At 47.7% G+C, this 18,163-nt stretch overlaps 1 protein-coding gene across 2 annotated transcripts in view; it reads right to left on the bottom strand.

The window, feature by feature from the left end:
* The window catches only part of SNAP47 (synaptosome associated protein 47), a 79,432-nt gene extending 62,008 nt beyond the window's left edge, over positions 1-17,424 (bottom strand). For both annotated transcript variants that reach the window (XR_010025262.1, XM_063122862.1), the window contains exons 1-3: positions 16,883-17,424; positions 14,308-14,795; positions 2,411-2,541 (exon numbers count right to left, since the gene is read on the bottom strand). Coding sequence is in view for 1 of the 2 variants with exons in the window: in XM_063122862.1 (XP_062978932.1) it covers positions 2,411-2,541; positions 14,308-14,795; positions 16,883-17,379 (1,116 nt within the window). In the remaining variant the exon portion in view is untranslated. The remainder of the gene's footprint in view (positions 1-2,410; positions 2,542-14,307; positions 14,796-16,882) is intronic.
* Positions 17,425-18,163: the final 739 nt, after the last annotated feature.

Raw genomic sequence — 18,163 nt, 5'->3', positions numbered from 1 at the left:
ACTACTTCTCCCCAAACCCAGCAGCAGCTTGGCTTATTTTTGAGCCAGATTTGAATGCCCACCACTCAAAAAGCCCCGAATACCCTGCCTTCCGTCCAACCCTCCTTTCCCTTTAAACTCCAATCATTGGCTGCAGCAGTGTTCCAGCCACGGCAAGAGGGAATTCTCTTTCAGCTTTTCCTCTCCGGCTATGCAGCGCCATGGGATGAAACACCCTCGGGGTCCTTCAGGAAAACGACCATTTCCAAAAGCCACGGATACCTTTCAACCTGGCAGGCAGCTACAGAGTGCACCAGCTGCCAGAGAGAGGAGAGATTTCCCTCCTTCTCCCCCCCCACCCCCCTCTCTCTCTCTCTCCTGCTTGCCCAGCCACGAAGTGGAGTTTAAGGGAAAGGAGCTGTGGAGGATCTAGGATCTGAATGAGTGGGTAAGAAGGGATTAAACTGGGAATTCTTCTCTGGTGTGGATTTGAATCCAACCCACAGAAGAACTCAGAACCTGTAATGCAAACATCTCCTTTGACAAGAGCATTAATTGCCCAAGAAACTCGTCACAAAGCTCTGGATGACCAAATCTCACTGGCGTGTTTAACTCTTTTCCAGAAAGCCAAAGCCTCCGCCGTCATCCCAGGAACCTAAGCAACCACTGCATTACTTTGCGGGTAGGACGTATTAGCCTACTCAATGCGAGGGGCACTTCCTCAAAGAAAGAACCCCTATTTCTGCCCCAGCTGAACAGAATTTGAGTTCAAAGGATAACATGCTTTTATGCTAGGCACAGGGTTTCCCAACTTGGGTGACCTCCAGATGTGTTGAACTGCAATTCCTATCATCCTCAGCCAGCATAATTGGCCATGTTGGCCAGGAATGGTGGGAGTTGAAATCCTACACGTTTGGAGGGCGCCTGGTAGGGGAAAGCAGTTCTAGGAAGTGGAGACTGCATTCTGCATGCACAGATTCCCCCATGGGAAGGCGCCACAAAACGGCTAGCGCCCCACACTTCATAGGGTGCTATGGTTTGCTTTGTGCTTAGGGAGGGCAACTTGTGGCCACCCAGATATTTCGGCCTACAGCTCCCATCAGTCCTAGCTAGCAAAGCCACTGATAATAGACGATGGCAGTTGAAGGCCAAAACATTGGTTAGCCATCTCTGCTTTGCACTGTAGTCCTTCTTTCAATCACAGGAAGAAAACTTCGTGTCCTGAAGTTGAGGAAAGGGAGGCTGTGGAAACACTTCACATGGCTTTATGGGACAAGAGAGGCCGCGAGCTGACGGCTGGAAGGGAGAAAACCTGCAAGGGAGTGTCGGAGGCTGGGCAAATATTAGCCAGGGGGTCAAAATGCCAGGCAGATAAGAACACCCAAGGCGCAGGGTGGGTGTAGACCAGACAGTGGTGAGGTGGATTTCACATTAGTCAAATTGAGCTAAATATTTGGATGCAACCTGCAGTTTTCTTCTGCTGTCATATACATTCGGATGCTTTGGTAAACCTGTGTTAATTAGGACTGGCGACAAGCAAGTGTCGCTCTGGGTGTAAAAGAAAAAAAACTTTGAAAAATTTGAAAACACGTTTTGTTTAGTTTTTCCCTGGGGACTGTTTTTGTCCCGGGGGGAGGGGGGGAGAGAGAGACGACTTTTTCCCTCCAGTTTCTTTCACCCTGTTTTTCCCAGGCCTTCATATCTCTCCCTCTGCTCATGTCATAGAATCACAAAATAGTAGAGTTGGAAGGGGCCTATAAGTCCATCAAGTCCAACCCCAGAACTGGCCAGACCCGATCCGGTCAAATACCCGATCCGGTCTGGAAACAAAGCCCCATGAAGAGAGACTGAAAGTACTGGGCATGTTTAGCCTGGAGAAGAGAAGACGGAGGGGAGACATGATAGCACTCTTCAAAGACTTAAAAGGTTGTCACACAGAGGAGGGCCAGGATCTCTTCTCGATCCTCCCAGAGTGCAGGACACGGAATAACGGGTTCAAGTGACAGGAAGCCAGATTCCGGCTGGACATCAGGAAAAAGTTCCTGACTGTTAGAGCAGTACGACAATGGAACCAGTGACCTAGGGAGGTGGTGGGCTCTCCCACACTAGAGGCCTTCAAGAGGCAGCTGGACAACCATCTGTCAGGGAAGCTTTAGGGTGGATTCCTGCACTGAGCAGGGGGTTGGACTCGATGGCCTTGTAGGCCCCTTCCAACTCTGCTGTTCTATGATTCTATGAATACAGGTGGGAAAGGAAGACCATATCCCACCCAGACGTATCCACGCAGTGCTTTACATAGCAAGAAAGGCTAAAGCCATGAAACAGAAAACAGAATCAGGATAAACCAATATGTCTGAGCGAAGGAACAAGGTGCAGACCGAGCACCTTGCTTGCCTCCGCTGCCTTTTGGCATGAGATGCCCCCGACGTACCTGCTTCAGTTCCTGAGTTTCGGCCTCTGACACAACCTGCTGCTGCAGCTGAGCCTGCTGGCTGCCACCTGCACCTCGAGAGGAGGATGGTGATGATCCAGATTGCACCATGCCTCCTATCAGTCCTGTAGCTGCGAGAAGAAGAAAACAGGTTGGAATCCAAAATGTGCTCCATACATTTCAGGGAGGGGGAAAAAATCCAAGTTCGAAGTATTGTATTCTTTAGGGGGAAGTCCTTCCTACGTAATGGTAAAGCTGCACTTTAACAGAAATGTGGGTTTGCTGCCAAGGTTTGCAGCCCTGGGTGGAGTGGACCCGTCCCCACCACCCACCTACACACAGGCCAATAGCATGCCGGCCAATTTACTCTGCATCCCTGGCCCAATGCCACATGACTGGCGGATGCAGTTGCAGGCGTTGAAGGAAAAGCACGGCGCAGTGGTGCCAGGAGACAGAGTAAGTTGTACAACACCGGCCTTGCCCAACAGATGTGTTGGACTACAAGCCTGCAACACCCACTATTCCACGGCCAAGCTGGCCGGAGACGGTGCCACTTCCAGTCCCAACACACCTGGAGGGCACCTGGCTGGGAAAGGCTATATCTTAGAGGGGAGGGGGAAAGTCTTGACCTGGGGCTGCTGTTTTCAATGACAGACCTGTACCGCTTAGAACAGGTAGAGTTCAGCCCTGTGAAGGAGGGGGGGCCCTTTCAACAGTGTCTGCGCACACCCAAGCGAAAATAAAAGATAGCCACACAGTGACACCTGCTGGAGCCTCCATTGCGTTCACTTCACAAGGTCATGCAGCAGAAGGACTACAGGGCATGCAGCAGAAGGACTACAGCAGAAGGACTACAGAGGGATCAGGAAAAGAAAACGGCAGAAGGGCAGCGGCATTGTTTTAAAAACTGCGCCACGGTCGTTTGCTTATATGGGGCAAGGCCTGCTAAGCCGGACGGCTGCCCCCTCCTGCTGCCTGTGCACCAGCTTCCCAAAAGGCACCAGAGTTGACTGCTGTTGGAAAGAGGACACTGGACAAGATAGAGCTTTAATCGGATGCAGCAAGACCGGTTGTCGCAGCAACCTGCCGCCGCTTCTTCACGTTACTTATTATTTATTTATTGCATTTTCATACCGCCCAATAGCTGAAGCTCTCTGGGCGGTTTGCAAACGTTAGTTTCACAGCTGAAGTGAGATGCGCGTGGCCGCCTTCCAAAGACGGAGGGCATCTTCTGCTTTAACGCCAACGAAATGTGCCGGGCCCTGTACAGAACACATAAGAACATAAGGAGCCCCGTGCTGGATCAGACCAAGGGTCCATCTAGTCCAGCACTCGGTTCACACAACGGCCAACCAGCCATCGGCCAGGGATGAACAAGCAGGACATGGTGCAACAGCACCCTCCCGCCCATGTTCCCCAGCAACTGGTGCACGCAGCCTTACTGCCTCGAATACTGGAGGTAGCACCCAACCATCAGGGCTAGTAGCCACGGATAGCCTTCGCCTCCTGGAATTTATCCAACCCCCTTTTAAAGAAACGGTATCCTCTCTGGCGGGAAGCATATCTATTAAGACGAAAGTTGATATGGGGTTGGGGGAGGGAGGAGGTCAGGAACTAACAAGTGGGGAAGGGAGAAAATGGGTGGGTCTGAAAAATCCAAAGCAGAACACCGGCGGTGCCACGGATAAATGGGCGACGTGCACCAAAAATGCAAGCTGGCTCTCCCGTGGTTCTTGCTAAAAATGTCCCAGCCATTGCTCACCTGCGCCAAGGCTTTCCGTACATGGATAATGCTTGGAGCAAGCAAAAAGGTACCAAAGGGTCCTGATAGGGAGATCGGTACAGGCCACAGGGAAATAGGAAGGAGAGACAGTCTGGGCTACTGTGCTGGGGGAAATCCAGCAGAACAGCCCTTTCCCCCTCCCCTGCCCCAAGTCTGTTGGGGTTGGAGGAAGGAGGCCCCCATTACTGGCAAGCTCTTGCAGCTCTGAACTTCTCCTTGTTCCGTCAACTTGGAAGGCCGCCTTAATGTTTCTATAAAGCTGCAACGCCGATGCCCTTTCCCTCCTCTCCGATGAATCCAACCCAAACAACCGGCAGCAGATCCCCTCGAAACCACCTGCAAATGCACTTAGCCGGCCGGCCAACCTCCGAACGCAAACCGGATGACAAACCGGGGCGCCCGGCGCAAATCGACAGGGTAGCACCCGGGTGGTGACTCCTGAAGCAGCAGGCCACCTGTGGTTTATTTAAAGCGCCGGCTCCGATTGCGGTATCTGATACCAGCTAAGTGTGGCAATTAAAGGCCATTATTTGCAATGCAGATAGTTGTGGGTGCTTAGCGCCAGACGCAGCTTGCGCTTCGGATGCTCTGAACGCACACAGGCACACACACACACACGCACGCACGCACAACAGTGGTCCACGCTAGAAGGGCAGAGGACAGCAAATTTTTGGAGGAAGCCGCTGCTGCTGCCCGATTGCGTACGCCACCAGCACCGCGACAGCTGTGGGGCAGCGGGCCAGGAAGTAGGTTGGAGGCTGAAGCTCGCTCGGGGTTTCGGAGGAGCCGTGCCAAAACGTCTGGCCCTGTGACAGAGCCTGCTCCCCTGCTCCAGATTGTGTTACTTAATGTAAAAGGCAGACACAAAAGCTAAAGCTAAAAATACAAGCCTCTAAATCCCCACAGGAGTAATTACTGCAAACTCTTAATCCCCTGGAATTATTTGGTTATCGCAGCGTTAGCTCCTGAGCTGGGACCCGGGCAGCTTTGCTACAAGAGAACCATTCATGCCAGTATAAATTTAACCGTGTCTGAAATCACCAGCTTGTACCCAGTGAATCAAACTGCTGGTACAGGTCCTAACACTGTAGACTTCCACAGTAACACACCGGCTGCAACGAATTTGTGCATGCACCAGGGAATTTCTGCCTACTTCTATTAAAACACACACACTCAACACACACAACCCCTTAGCTGCTCGGTACATTATCCTGTTTAAAAAGTGGCCCATAGTGGGAAGCAGGCATGAAGTAGATGTGAGTGTGGGGTAGTGGCTAAAGTGCTGGACTGGGACTCGGGAGATGTGGGTTCTAGTCCCCCCTCGGCCATGGAAACCCACTGGGTGAGACTTTGGGCCAGTCACAGACTCTCAGCCCAACCTACCTCACAGGGTTGTTGTTGTGAGGATAAAATGGAGAGGATTATGTACACCACCTTGGGTTCCTTGGAGGAAAAAAGGTGGGATATAAATGTAATTATTATTATTATTATTATTATTATTATTTATTTATTTATTTATTTATTTATTTATTTATTACATTTCTATACCACCCAATAGCCGAAGCTCTCTGGGCAGTTCACAAGAAGAAGAAGAAGAAGAAGAAGAAGAAGAAGAAGAAGAAGGAGGAGGAGGAGGAGGAGGAGAAGGAAGAGAAGGAGGAGGAGAAGAAGAAGAAGAAGAAAGGGAAGAAGAAGAAGAAGAAGAAGAAGAAGAAGAAGAAGAAGAGAAGAAGGAGAAGAAGAGAAGAAGGAGAAGAAGAGAAGAAGAAGAGAAGAAGGAGAAGAAGAGAAGAAGAAGAAGGAGAAGAAGAGAAGAAGGAGGAGGAGGAGGAGAAGAAGAAGAAGAAGAAGAAGAAGAAGAAGAAGATGATGATGAAGAGGAGAAGAAGAGGAGAAGAAGAAGAGAAGAAGGAGAAGAAGAAGAAGAAGAAGAAAGGGAAGAAGAAGAAGAAGAAGAAGAAGAAGAAGAAGAGAAGAAGGAGAAGAAGAGAAGAAGGAGAAGAAGAGAAGAAGAAGAGAAGAAGGAGAAGAAGAAGAAGGAGAAGAAGAGAAGAAGAAGAAGGAGAAGAAGAGAAGAAGGAGGAGGAGGAGGAGGAGGAGGAGGTGGAGGAGGAGGAGGTTCACTGTAGGGCAGCACCTTCTCAGATCACTGGAGGCCCTACTGGAACACTGTCTTGGGCACAGAAGAAGAGCCGTGCTGGATCAGACTGAAGGCCTCTCTAGTGGCCAACCAGCTTGCCTCTGGGAAACCCACAAACAGGACATGAGTGCAATAGCAGATGATGATTTCACATTTCTGGGTTGCCGAATCGACTTAAAAGGGTGATTCATCAAACATCCGGCTCTCGAAATAAAAGTCATCGTTTCCTTGAGAGAAATTTGTTATGCCTCCTTACTAAAAGGTGGCAGGCCTTTTCTAAGGCAGAAAGGAGTTCGGGGCTGAAGGAAGGCATGCACTCAGAGGCAGTTCACAAAAGCTTTGCTCTGTCTAGCTCCAACTGGGTTGAGCATGAAAGATAATAAAAGACATGCAAGCCCTCCCATGCTGCTGGTAGGCACTTCACCCATTACCCTTTAAATTTAAAAGAAAGATACACAAGCATCAATGCACAAGTTACAAGTAGGGCACTGGGAGGAGTTGTGGCTCTCTGCCAGGGGTACACACAACAGCAAAATGTGCTTGCCATCTGCCTTGGGCAAACATGCCCTGAGTTAAGGAGGGCGCTCTGTTTGACAAATGATCTTTAGCCTCTAGTGTTAAGAAGCCTGAAGAATCTCAGGGGATGACATTCCATAGGGGAAACACAACAGAATTGGACGCCTTTTCCTCGCCTTCTTGTTTCATCATCTCCTGCATTTCATGTTTTCATTTATTTTCACAGTAATGACTGCAACGCCCATGCTTTGCATGAAGGCAGCCCCAAATTCCACCTCCAGAGTCTCCAGTTAGGCAGATCTCTGGAATGCTGATCAAATTTGCAGATGACACAAAATTGGGTGGGATAACTAATACCCTGGAAGACAGAAACAAACTTCAAAGTGATCTGGATAGGCTGGAGTGCTGGGCTGAAAACAACGGAATGAAATTTAATAGGGATAAATGCCAAGTTCTACATCTAGGAAATAGAAACCAAAGGCAGTTACAAGATGGGGGATACTTGGCTCAGCAATACTACAAAAGAGAAGGAGCTTGGAATTGTTGTAGATCGCAAGCTGAATATGAGCCAACAGTGCGATGTGGCTGCAAGAAAGGCAAATGCTATTTTGGGCTGCATTAATAGAAGTATAGCTTCCAGATGTTGCAAGGTACTGGTTCCCCTCTATTCGGCCTTGGTTAGGCCTCCTCTAGAGTATTGCGTCCAGTTCTGGGCACCACACTTCAAGAAGGATGCAGACAAGCTGGAGCATGTTCAGAGGAGGGCAACCAGGATGATCAGGGGTCTGGAAACAAAGCCCTATGTAGAGAGACTGAAAGAACTGGGCTTGTTTAGCCTGGAGAAGAGAAGATTGAGGGGAGACATGAGAGCACTCTTCAAATACTTAAAAGGTTGTCACACAGAGGAGGGCCAGGATCTCTTCTCGATCCTCCCAGAGTGCAGGACACAGAATAATGGGCTCAAGTTAAAGGAAGCCAGATTCCAGCTGGACATCAGGAAAAGCTTCCTGACTGTTAGAGCAGTACGACAATGGGACCAGTTACCTAGGGAGGTTGTGGGCTCTCCCACACTAGTGGCATTCAAGAGGCAGCTGGACAACCATCTGTCAGGGATGCTTTAGGGTGGATTCCTGCATTGAGGAGGGGGTTGGACTCGATGGCCTTGTAGGCCCCTTCCAACCCTGCTATTCTATGATTCTATGATAAGTAGGGCGGGGTGAGACCCTTCATAACTTTCGCATGAAGCTCTTCCCTAAATCATGTTCCTCTTTCCTATAAGAGCCCCAAGGATAGAGGCAATAGGGAACCCAACATGACTAAGGGCACAATTCTACAAATGTCTAGACAGAAAAAAAAGTCCGATAACTCCCAGTATTCCCCAGCCAGCACAACCTGGAGTTTTAAGACTTTTTGGCATCGAAACATACATCCTAAGAGAAGCAAATCCTGGCCTGCTTACCAGGAAGGATGTCCTTACAATAAAGAGGGCTGGGCAGCAAAATTAACTCCCCAGCGCACTTGTGGTCCATGACTTACTCCAGAAGCCTGCTAGATTAGCAACTGCTAAGAATTGATGAGTTCTGTTATGCAGAACACATGCTTTGCTTGCAAAAGGTTCCATACAGAGCTCTGAAAGACTCCTGTCTGAAAACCTGGAAGAGCTGCTGCCAGCCAGTGTAGCTAATACTGAGCTAAATAGACCAATGATCTGACTCGGTATAACACAGCTTTCTACGTTCCTATGAACAGAGACGGTTAGAACAACAACAGAAGGTAGTGTTAGTGTCGTGGAAATGTGTGAATGGGCTGTTTTGTCTGTGCCCACCCTGTTTTGATGTAAGCCCTTTCTATTAGAAATTAAGTTCTATAGCAATTTGATGCAAACTGTAGCTGAAAATATATTGAGCAACACTTGCTCAACCAACAAGAAGTGTTGACGCATTAGTCAGAGTGTGAGCCTCCCAGCAAGGACAGGAAGAGTAGTAACCACAAAGGAACAGATGTTCCAGGATTGCAATACCCATCTACGTATTGGTTTTCTAGTCTTAGAATTATCTGCACTTTGCACATGCATAAATGCCTTCTCACAAGACGGTGTCAACACCTGCAGTTAGAGGGTAGAGTAAGATATCTGCAAGGCAAGATAACCAGAAAAGAAACAGATAAAGATGTATTTCCTGTAACTATTGCAATACCCATATATGTATAGTATTCTAGCCAGAGAAGTACTCAAACTCTGTACATGCCTAAATGCTTTGCTTCTCATTGGTCATTGCATTGCAGAGCTGTATTATGACTGGTAAGAAAGTTCCACCATTGTATCTGGAGGGAACTGATCCTATAAATATGTTAGCCTTTCCTGAAATTATTGAGCAGTTCCTCAGGTCTTCTGAGACTTTCACCTTGCAGCACTGCAGGCTGCTTGTAATAAACCTTCTAAAGAGAGAGAAACTGTGTCTTGAGAATCTGTGACCACCACTCAGCGAACCACGGGGACCCGCCCTTTCGGGTTCCTCCACAGTTAGGTAGGTGGGGAAAGCACCCAGACATCCTCACCACATAACGTTGATAGAATCGCTATGCATTTCAACTCACTGGCTGATCCTTGGGAGTTTACATATGCTGGTGATCCCCCCTTCATTTTCGCTGAGAAGCCTGTGGCTCAAAACCTACTAGGATATTGCCAGACACAAGGCGCCTTGTGTCTGGCAATATTCTAGTAGGTTTTGAGCCACAGTGAGGATCATTTGAGATGGCAAGAAATTCTTGACCGTTTCGTTTGCTACTGTTTAAACCACTGGCCGACAACCCGTTCATGGCAACAAATGCGTTATTATCCTCGCCAAAGGAAGATTTGGATTTTCAAGCGCAACCACCCATTCCTTTTCTGCATTAGGGGCTGTTGAAAGATGGGTTGATGATATGGTAAGGGAAACGTACGCAAAAGTGTTGCATTGCAGATCGGGGCAAAGAAGTGTTTCCATGCCAGCAAAGTTTTCACACTGCCAGTTTAAACGGACAGAGAAAAATAAACGATAGCACTTTGCAATTAAAACTGTGGGTCTCTGGAGTGAGTTCGTAAGTGAGCAGAAACATGGACTTCACAGAGCTCCAAAATGCTGCTAAGAGACTTGTGTAGCCTAACACAGTGAGTAGATTTTAGCAGGCTTTAGCTGACAAGAGTAGACCTCGTTCCCTCGATGGGCCTCTCATCGTTATGTCACCCTTTTCTCATAGGCTCTTATCTCAAGATGAGCTGGGAGTTCTTCATTCCTAACAAGGCACTAGGAAGGCAATTAATTTCCCGTGCTTAGATGTTTTGGGAACCTGCGAGAGGGACCCCCGCCCCTGAGAGGAGGGAGGGATGCAGCCTGTCAGCTCCTGAGAGAGAGGCAGGCAGCTCGCAGGGGAGCCTATAAGATCCAACGCACAGGCTTCTCGCTCTGGCCTCGCTTCAGGAGGAACCGTGCAACCGGCCTAGAGAATCTGCTGTAGCTCAAAGGGGCAGCTTCCATCATGGCCCCCCTGTAGACACCCAGCTAGGAAAGCTTGATTAGCTAGGAGGTGCGAACTTTATTTGCATGCATATATTCTGCTTCCATTTTCTATCAATAAACTGCCGTCTTTTTGCACAAGTGGCTTTGATTCATCTTAATAACCAAAAGAACGTGACTGATGACTTGGATCTGACAGAACCAGAACCCAAACTCAACACAGTCTCTGATTTTGATAACTTGGGCACATCACTTTAGTACTACAAAGTGCTCTTTCAGGGGGCTGGTTCAACTAAGGACTTAGCTAGACCTAAGGATTATCCCAGGCAAATGGAGGGGTCATCCCTGCCTGCTCCTGGGATCCCCTGTGTGTCATTTGGATGCACGGGGATGATCCCGGGACAATCCCGGGATATAGGCCTGGTCTAGCCATGGCTTAAGAGTCCTGGGCACACAACTCAAACTATCCACTTTTTGATCCGAGTCCATCGGTCAGGAGTTTCAATCAGAAACAGACAACAGCTAGTCATAAAGCAACGATGATGTGTTTGTGCGTTACTTAACGTAAGAACTTTGTCACAAGTCTCTCGCTAGCTTGGTGCACAAATAAAAGAAACACATTCCATGTCCGGGCCCGATTCAAAGTGCTGGTATTAACATTTAAAGCCCTAAACGGCTTGGGGCCAGGCTATCTGAAGGAACGCCTCCTCCCATATGTACCTGCCCGGACCCTAAGGTCATCCTCAGGGGTCCTTCTCCGCGAGCCCCTGCCAAAGGAAGTGCGGCAGGTGGCTACCAGGAGGAGGGCCTTCTCTGCTGTGGCACCCCGGCTCTGGAATGAGCTCCCTAAGGAGGTTCGCTTGGCACCTACATTATATGCCTTTAGACGCCAGGTGAAGGCCTTTTTATTCTCCCAGCATTTTAACAGTCTATAAATAAATTTTAACTTGGTGTTTTAAATTTGTAATTTTGCATTGCTGCTGTTTTAATCTGGTTGAGCTTTTATATGGTATTTTATATTATGGTTTTATACTGTTGTTTTATACTTTGAATGGTTTTAATTTTTGTGAACCGCCCAGAGAGCTCCGGCTATTGGGCGGTATAGAAATGTAATTAAGAAATAATTAATAATAATAAATAAATTTACGTGCTTCGTACCTGCCCTACACGCTTTAGGAAAATGAAATATTTTGTTGATGGAAAGAACTGGGGGGTGGGGGGCGGAGGGGGGGGTGGAGAGAGATACCAGCTGGTAAGGTGCGGTGTTTGACTGCCATCTAGTGGCAGAGCAACGTCAGTAGGAAAAGGACATACAGAATGGAAGAACCAGGAAGACGACAGGAGCAGCTTTTGATGCAACTGCAAAAGTCAGAATTTCCACCATCTCTTGCTTTCTATTATTGATGTTCCTACTTAAACCATAAAAAAACCCACTGATGGGAGAGAGTGCGGGCAGGACATCAAACTCTTCAACTCATTGACTCAAGTGTTAAAACATAGCAAAGCAGATGAAGAGAGGGGTTCCCCCCCCCCGGTTAGTTTTTTGCTTTCTTTTGCTTTTTTAAAAGCGAAACAAAAGCAGTTCTTTATGTAATTGGCGGTTATCACGTCAGGAGCTCTGCAGCCATTTGCCAGGATGCAACTCGGTGCTTGATAAACAGCAGGCTGTTTTTCCTCTGGGTCGTTAATGCCGACATTTTAGCGCCAGGTGCCTAGGAGTTATACTTCCTTGTAAATTAACAAGCTTTCCCCAGCACCGGACCTCTGCGACTGGTCAACAACAGAACGTTTTAATCCCTGCTGAAATCTAATTTTAGCAAAGGGCACAACAGAACACAGCGTCTTAGTTGGCTGGCTTGTGGCTGCACTGTAGGTTTTAAAGTGCTAGGAAATTGTCTTTTAAGCACAGTGTGCGGAAGAAGCACCTGCTGTAGGAAGACACACGTAGCCAAGGACCGGGTGGTCTCCAGGCACCTAGACATGTAGAGGTTGGAGCAATAAAACCTGAAACGCTGTGCTTAATAATCGCGCCAAATACACAACTTAATATGCAGAACTTGTGCTCACAGCAGCAACGCTGAGAATTTCCACGCCTTATTTTTTTGCAGGTAACCTTGCAAGGACAGAAGGGAACCGCTCAGAGAGCTTCGGCTATTGGGCGGTATAAAAATGTAATAAATAAAAAAATAAATTGAAGGAAAGAAGGGGATATGAAGCAAGTTGACAGGAGGGAACGGATTGCAAGCATGTAGAGGAGAGGTGCGTAAGGCACAGATACCACTGATCACTGGGGGGGGGGGGGCAATGATTTCTGAAGAAGGGAAAAGGGATGACAAAATTAAGATACAGGAAGCTCACAAACCTGGCAGAAAGCATGCAAGCTGCAGTATGCGGAAGGAAAGCATGAGACACAGACTTGGGTGCGCAACAGGATGGGCTCTCATTCCCCAAATTAGGACGGGGCAGGGGGCCTTGACGGAGGGGCTTGGAAACCCTGAATTTAGGCAGAATTTTAAGGTGGAACACTCATAGAACCATAGAATAGCAGAGTTGGAAGGGGCCTACAAGGCCATCGAGTCCAACCCCCTGCTCAATGCAGGAATCCACCCTAAAGCATCCCTGACAGATGGTTGTCCAGCTGCCTCTTGAACGACTCTAGTGTGGGAGAGCCCACAACGTCCCTAGGTAACTGATTCCATTGTTGTACTGCTCTAACAGTCAGGAAGTTTTTCCTGATGTCCAACTGGAATCTGGCTTCCTGTCACTTGAGCCCATGATTCCATGTCCTGCACTCTGGGAGGATCGAGAAGAGATCTTGGCCCTCCTCTGTGTGACAACCTTTTAAGTATCTGAAGAGTGCTATCATGTCTCCACTCATCCAGTGGGACTCCGCCAAGACTATTGTAGGGACTCCCCAGTGGGCCCTTTCTTGCATCTATAACCCTGTTGCCACAGTGGAAGGGGAACTACAACAAGAAGATTTTTCATAAGGGCTAAGGAGGCTGTGTTTCACCAACATGGCACAGTTTGCATGACACAACAACCCAGGGGTTTTTTTTCTGTTGCTTTTAGACACTGGGCCCAGTCAGAAGACACCTTAAACCACGGCTTTAACCATGGTGGTTAACCAGAAAGCCAGGCTGTGTTCAGAGGACACCTTAAACCACGGCTTTAACCACAGTAAGGCCTTTTGCTTTATTCACCATGATTAAAACCATGGTTTAAGGTGTCTTCTGAACACAGCCCAGCTTTCTGGCTTAACCATCATGGTTAAAGCCATGTCAGCTAAAAGGGGCCACTGGGTTATTGTGAATGAATGAAAAAAGGCGAGCATGCCGGCTGCCGTTGCCCAATTGCTCCCAATGCATGCAGGGGGGGGGGAACACATCCATGCCTGGGTTGTTTGGCATTGCATCCAAACCCAGACTTCTGGCTTGTCTCTCCCCTGACAAGCCAGAGAAAGAATCCAAAAACAAATCATGAGGTCTTTCTCTGGCTTGTTGAGAAAGAGACAAGCTAGAAGTCTGGGTTTGGATGCAACACTAAACAATGTGGGGGTGTTCCTGGGTTGGTTAGCCTCTCCAGCTTGCAGCAATTAAGCAGTGAGAGCCTGCTCGCTCACTCGCAGAAACTCGAGGTTTAAAAAAACGACAACTTTGAGTATTTGTGACGTGCAAACTGGGTCTATAAATCGGGAAATCCCTGGTTTAAATTTCACTGAACCCAAAAGCACATCTGCAACGGAGGGACAATGATACAGACCTACCTTAATACGACCGTCAAAAGGATTGCTGAGATTCGAAGTGCTCTGAATATTCTAGAGTGCCGAATAAATGTCTATTATAATGAGCCCCACTATTAATAAAGGCGTATTCTTCATAAATGTATTCAAATTATTTGAAGAAGGGCAGCTCTGCTGATTAATGGACAGGGCTACTGATAAAATTCCCCTTTTGTCCCTTACCTGTTTGCCAGATGGAAGTACCAACACCTTCCTGGTGAGCCTTCCTTGCCCCGACAAACCCCAAAGCATCCTCCATGAACTGCATTTTCTTGCTGAATTGCATCTCCAAGATCGGGATGGCTTCCGGCATCTTTGCTGACAGCAGCCGATAGCTGATGTCTGGTTTCCCGATGAACCTCTGGCGGATGCTGATTTCATACGGCGAATGAACTTTGACATCGTCCACGTCCTTCTTGTCAAACCAGTGAAGCAGCTGGGAACTGGAGTTGCTGATCTCCAGGCCAGTAGCCAAGAGAGCAAGTTTGCCTGGTTTAACGTTAGAGTCCGTCCTTTCGGTGATAATGACAGGGATTTCTATTATTACTCCATCCTTGTTTCCAGAATCAAGAACGGTGGCGGATTCCTTTGGCTTTGTCCCGTCTAATGGCCCCTTCAATAGTTTGCCAGCAAAAGGCCACCAAGCTGGAGATTCCAGTTCTGACAATAACCTAACAAGAAGAGAAATGCCACAGGTTCAAAACCAGGAATATATATTGCATCCAGTACTGAGCGTAGCCTCGTTTCCACATCATAAGAATATCCAAATTGCCTAGATGTGTCTAGATGGTTTATTTCCCACAGCAGCCTGCCAGATTCCTCTGGAACGCCACATGCAGGGCACGAAAGCAATGGCCATCTCCTATTTGTCTCCAGTACCAGGTCGTCAGAAATAGAAAACCTACCACACACCTAACAGCAATTGATAGATCATTCTTTAAAGCCATTTAGGGTGCAATCCTATCCATGTTTCGTCAGAAACAGAAGTCCTACAACTCACAGCATTCCCCCGTCTGAATTTATACTATTTTGGAGAGGCCATGCTAAAACATTTATACTGAATCTTAACGGAACCTTTTGGGGCTTTTGTTTAATTTGGCAGTGTGTAGTGTTGAAATTCAGAAGGAACTCGTAAGCAAATATACATGGGTCAAACAGGTCCACTGACAAAAATCCATCTATTTCCCTGCCCCCCCCCCCCCCACTAAAATATTAAGCCAGAAATGTGGCTTACAATTACTTGGGAGCAAGCATCTTGAATCTGTATATAACACTTTCGCTGAAAATGTGTTTCAGAAGTCAATTCAGAGATTCACTGCTAATTTTGTGATGTGTACACCCATTAGCCGACAGGTGCTCTATTGTCACTCTGCTTGTATTCACAAACTTATATGTCCTAAAAGCCCATTTTAAAAGCTTACTGGGAGAAGAACTTTAAAAAATAATCCAGGGAATTACACAGTCAAATCATTTCAGTAGTTGCTTTAGAGGAGCCTTCCTCAACCTGGGGCGCTCCAGATGTGTTGGACTGCAACTCCCAGAATGCCCCAGCCAGCTAACTGGGGCATTCTGGGAGTTGCAGTCCAACACATCTGGAGTGCCCCAGGTTGAGGAAGGCTGCTTTAGAGGATTTCTGCGCTGCAAAAAGTAGCTCTGAAACTTCTACCAAAGAATTGGAGCAATGAAATTTTGAAACCCTGGTAACACACTACCATCTCACTGAAGTAACACGCCAGCAAATCTGGGATTGGCACATCTGGATGACATCACCTAGGTGAGTCTCTGGCCTGTCATGAACGCCTCGCCCTCCTTCGGGAGCTAGTACAATCCAGTGAAAAGCATTTGGGATTTGGACAATCCTGGATTCAACTTCCAACTGAGCCACAGATTCTAGGGATGGACTTCAGAAAGTAACTTCTCTGCTGCTAAGATTAAGTTATTTAGTTAAAGGCAGGAGCCAAAGTTCTGTGAACCTTGTTTCATAGACCCAAGGGCGCTTAGGAGTCGTGTTTCTCCAGTAGCAGCCTTCCCGTGCCACATGGCACACTGCTTTTAAAATTGAGAGGACTTCCAAATATAATTTATAACATGATATGGCCATCAGCTGTTTATAGCAAAGGGGAAATGGCGAAAAGTTGTGAATGGTTTATGCCGGTTCTAAAAGAGTAAGCCTAAAGTAGTTCTTTGGATCCCAGCCAGTCTCTCTTATGTCGGTTTCTAATGCTTTCTCAAGCTTTGCCAGATTAAGTACACGCTGAACTATGCTGAACATATTTTCAAGAGCTTTTCTCTGCAATCATGCAAGCCAGGAATTAGATTTTTTTTTAAAAAAAAAGAGCATGAGAAAAATCCTGCTGAATCAGGCAAAAACATCCCATTTGAAACGACGAGTGGCCGGATATACCCTGAGAACACTCATGAACAGGGCATGAAGCTCTCTCTCCTACAATTTGTCTCTCTCCGCAAGAGAGCATTCAGATGCACGCTGTCAACGAACCTGAAGTTTCTATCTAGCTGTCATTGTTCAGAGCCAACGATCAACCTGCCCTCCCTGAATTTGCCTAATCCCATTTTGAGTCACCTCTAAGCTGTGGCCGCAGCACTTCGGGTGACGGCAAATTCCCTAAGATAGTTATATGTCCTGTGGCAACGGAGACCACCGACTCCCGCGCGATGCCACCCTAATCACCTCCCTGGAGATTCCCACATCCCACTCCATTTTCTATCCGTGTGGAGTCAGTCACATGCTCCCCTATACCTGTCTGCCACATCCATCTCCGATTCAATCTTGTTCAGCCCCTTCATGATGTTATCGAACTGTTCTCCTTGGTGCTCGAGCACCTTTGCCGTGTCTTCCAGGCGTTTCTGAGACCCCATCAGCAAGCCGGTTAGCTCCTTCCCCTTGGACGTCTGTGGACAGGTGGCCCGAGCCGCTGCCCCCTCAAAGGACAGCAGCTGCTCCCTCCAGAAATGCTCAAGGACGTTGAAGACCACATTCCGGTTGGGTTGAAGAGAACTGAACCAGTGCTTGGTGCTGTTCTCCAAAACAGTGAGGGAACTGAAGATGAAGTTGGAAGATTCCTTCTTGATCTCACTGATGCTGGAAAGATGGAAGCTGGCCAGGAGCTCTCCAGATTTGTCAGCTGTAAATCTGACCGAAATGGGCGTCAGCGAAAGCTTGCCAGGAACCCATCGTTTTTCAGAGTTGATGTAATATGAACAGGGCCACGTATGGATGCGAATGTCCTCATTCATCACCTTTTTGCTTGTTTCCTCTTCTTCAACGCCAATGGAACAACCACCGTCTAAACAAGGAGCAAACGGAATGGTTCAGTCAATAACTAACGGCAGTTTAAGAACTTTTGAAAACCTACTGCCTGCTGCACAATCTTCACTTGTCTTCAAGACACTGCTGTGAAGTGTCACCCATAGCTTACAAGAAAGGTTTGGGACCGAAAGGTACGATCCGTGACTGCACTGAAATTTGAACCCAATGATCCCAAATCCAAACCCTGTACTCTATCCAGTGGAATACACACGTATACTCTCAGATGATTCCAGGACCTAGCATTTCGGGCAACAGAATGGTGATTTGGTAGATAAGCCCGGGGTTATGAATATGTGAAGCTGCCTTATTCCATCAGGTCACATAGGCCAGAGCCCATACTCACTACTAGTAGCTGTCTAAGGCCCCAGAGAGACATCACTTTCTAGCCTTGCTACCCAATATGTTTCTTAACTACAGATGCCAGCGTGTGAGCTTGGGCCTTGTGTAAAATACTCTATTACTGAATGAAACCAAGTGAATACGTAGTAGACTAGAAATTCAAGGCCTGGAGAACAGAACGGAACAGTGGCACCGCCACAAGCCTGCTTTCCACCAGAGACACTTGAGAAAGGCTGTCTTTTGTTATATGGCAGGGCCAGGAAACCTGGTGCCTTCCACATATTTTGGACTACAGCTCCCACAAGCCCTGGCCAGCATGGCCAATACACAGGAATTATGGGAGCTCTAGTCCAGAAATCTGGAGGGCACCAA

This window comes from Elgaria multicarinata, chromosome 1 (genome assembly GCF_023053635.1).
Source record: "Elgaria multicarinata webbii isolate HBS135686 ecotype San Diego chromosome 1, rElgMul1.1.pri, whole genome shotgun sequence".
Classification (NCBI taxonomy): Eukaryota; Metazoa; Chordata; class Lepidosauria; order Squamata; family Anguidae; genus Elgaria; species Elgaria multicarinata.
Note: the sequence above shows the minus strand (reverse complement) of the source record. Positions and strands in the feature narration are given on the sequence as shown.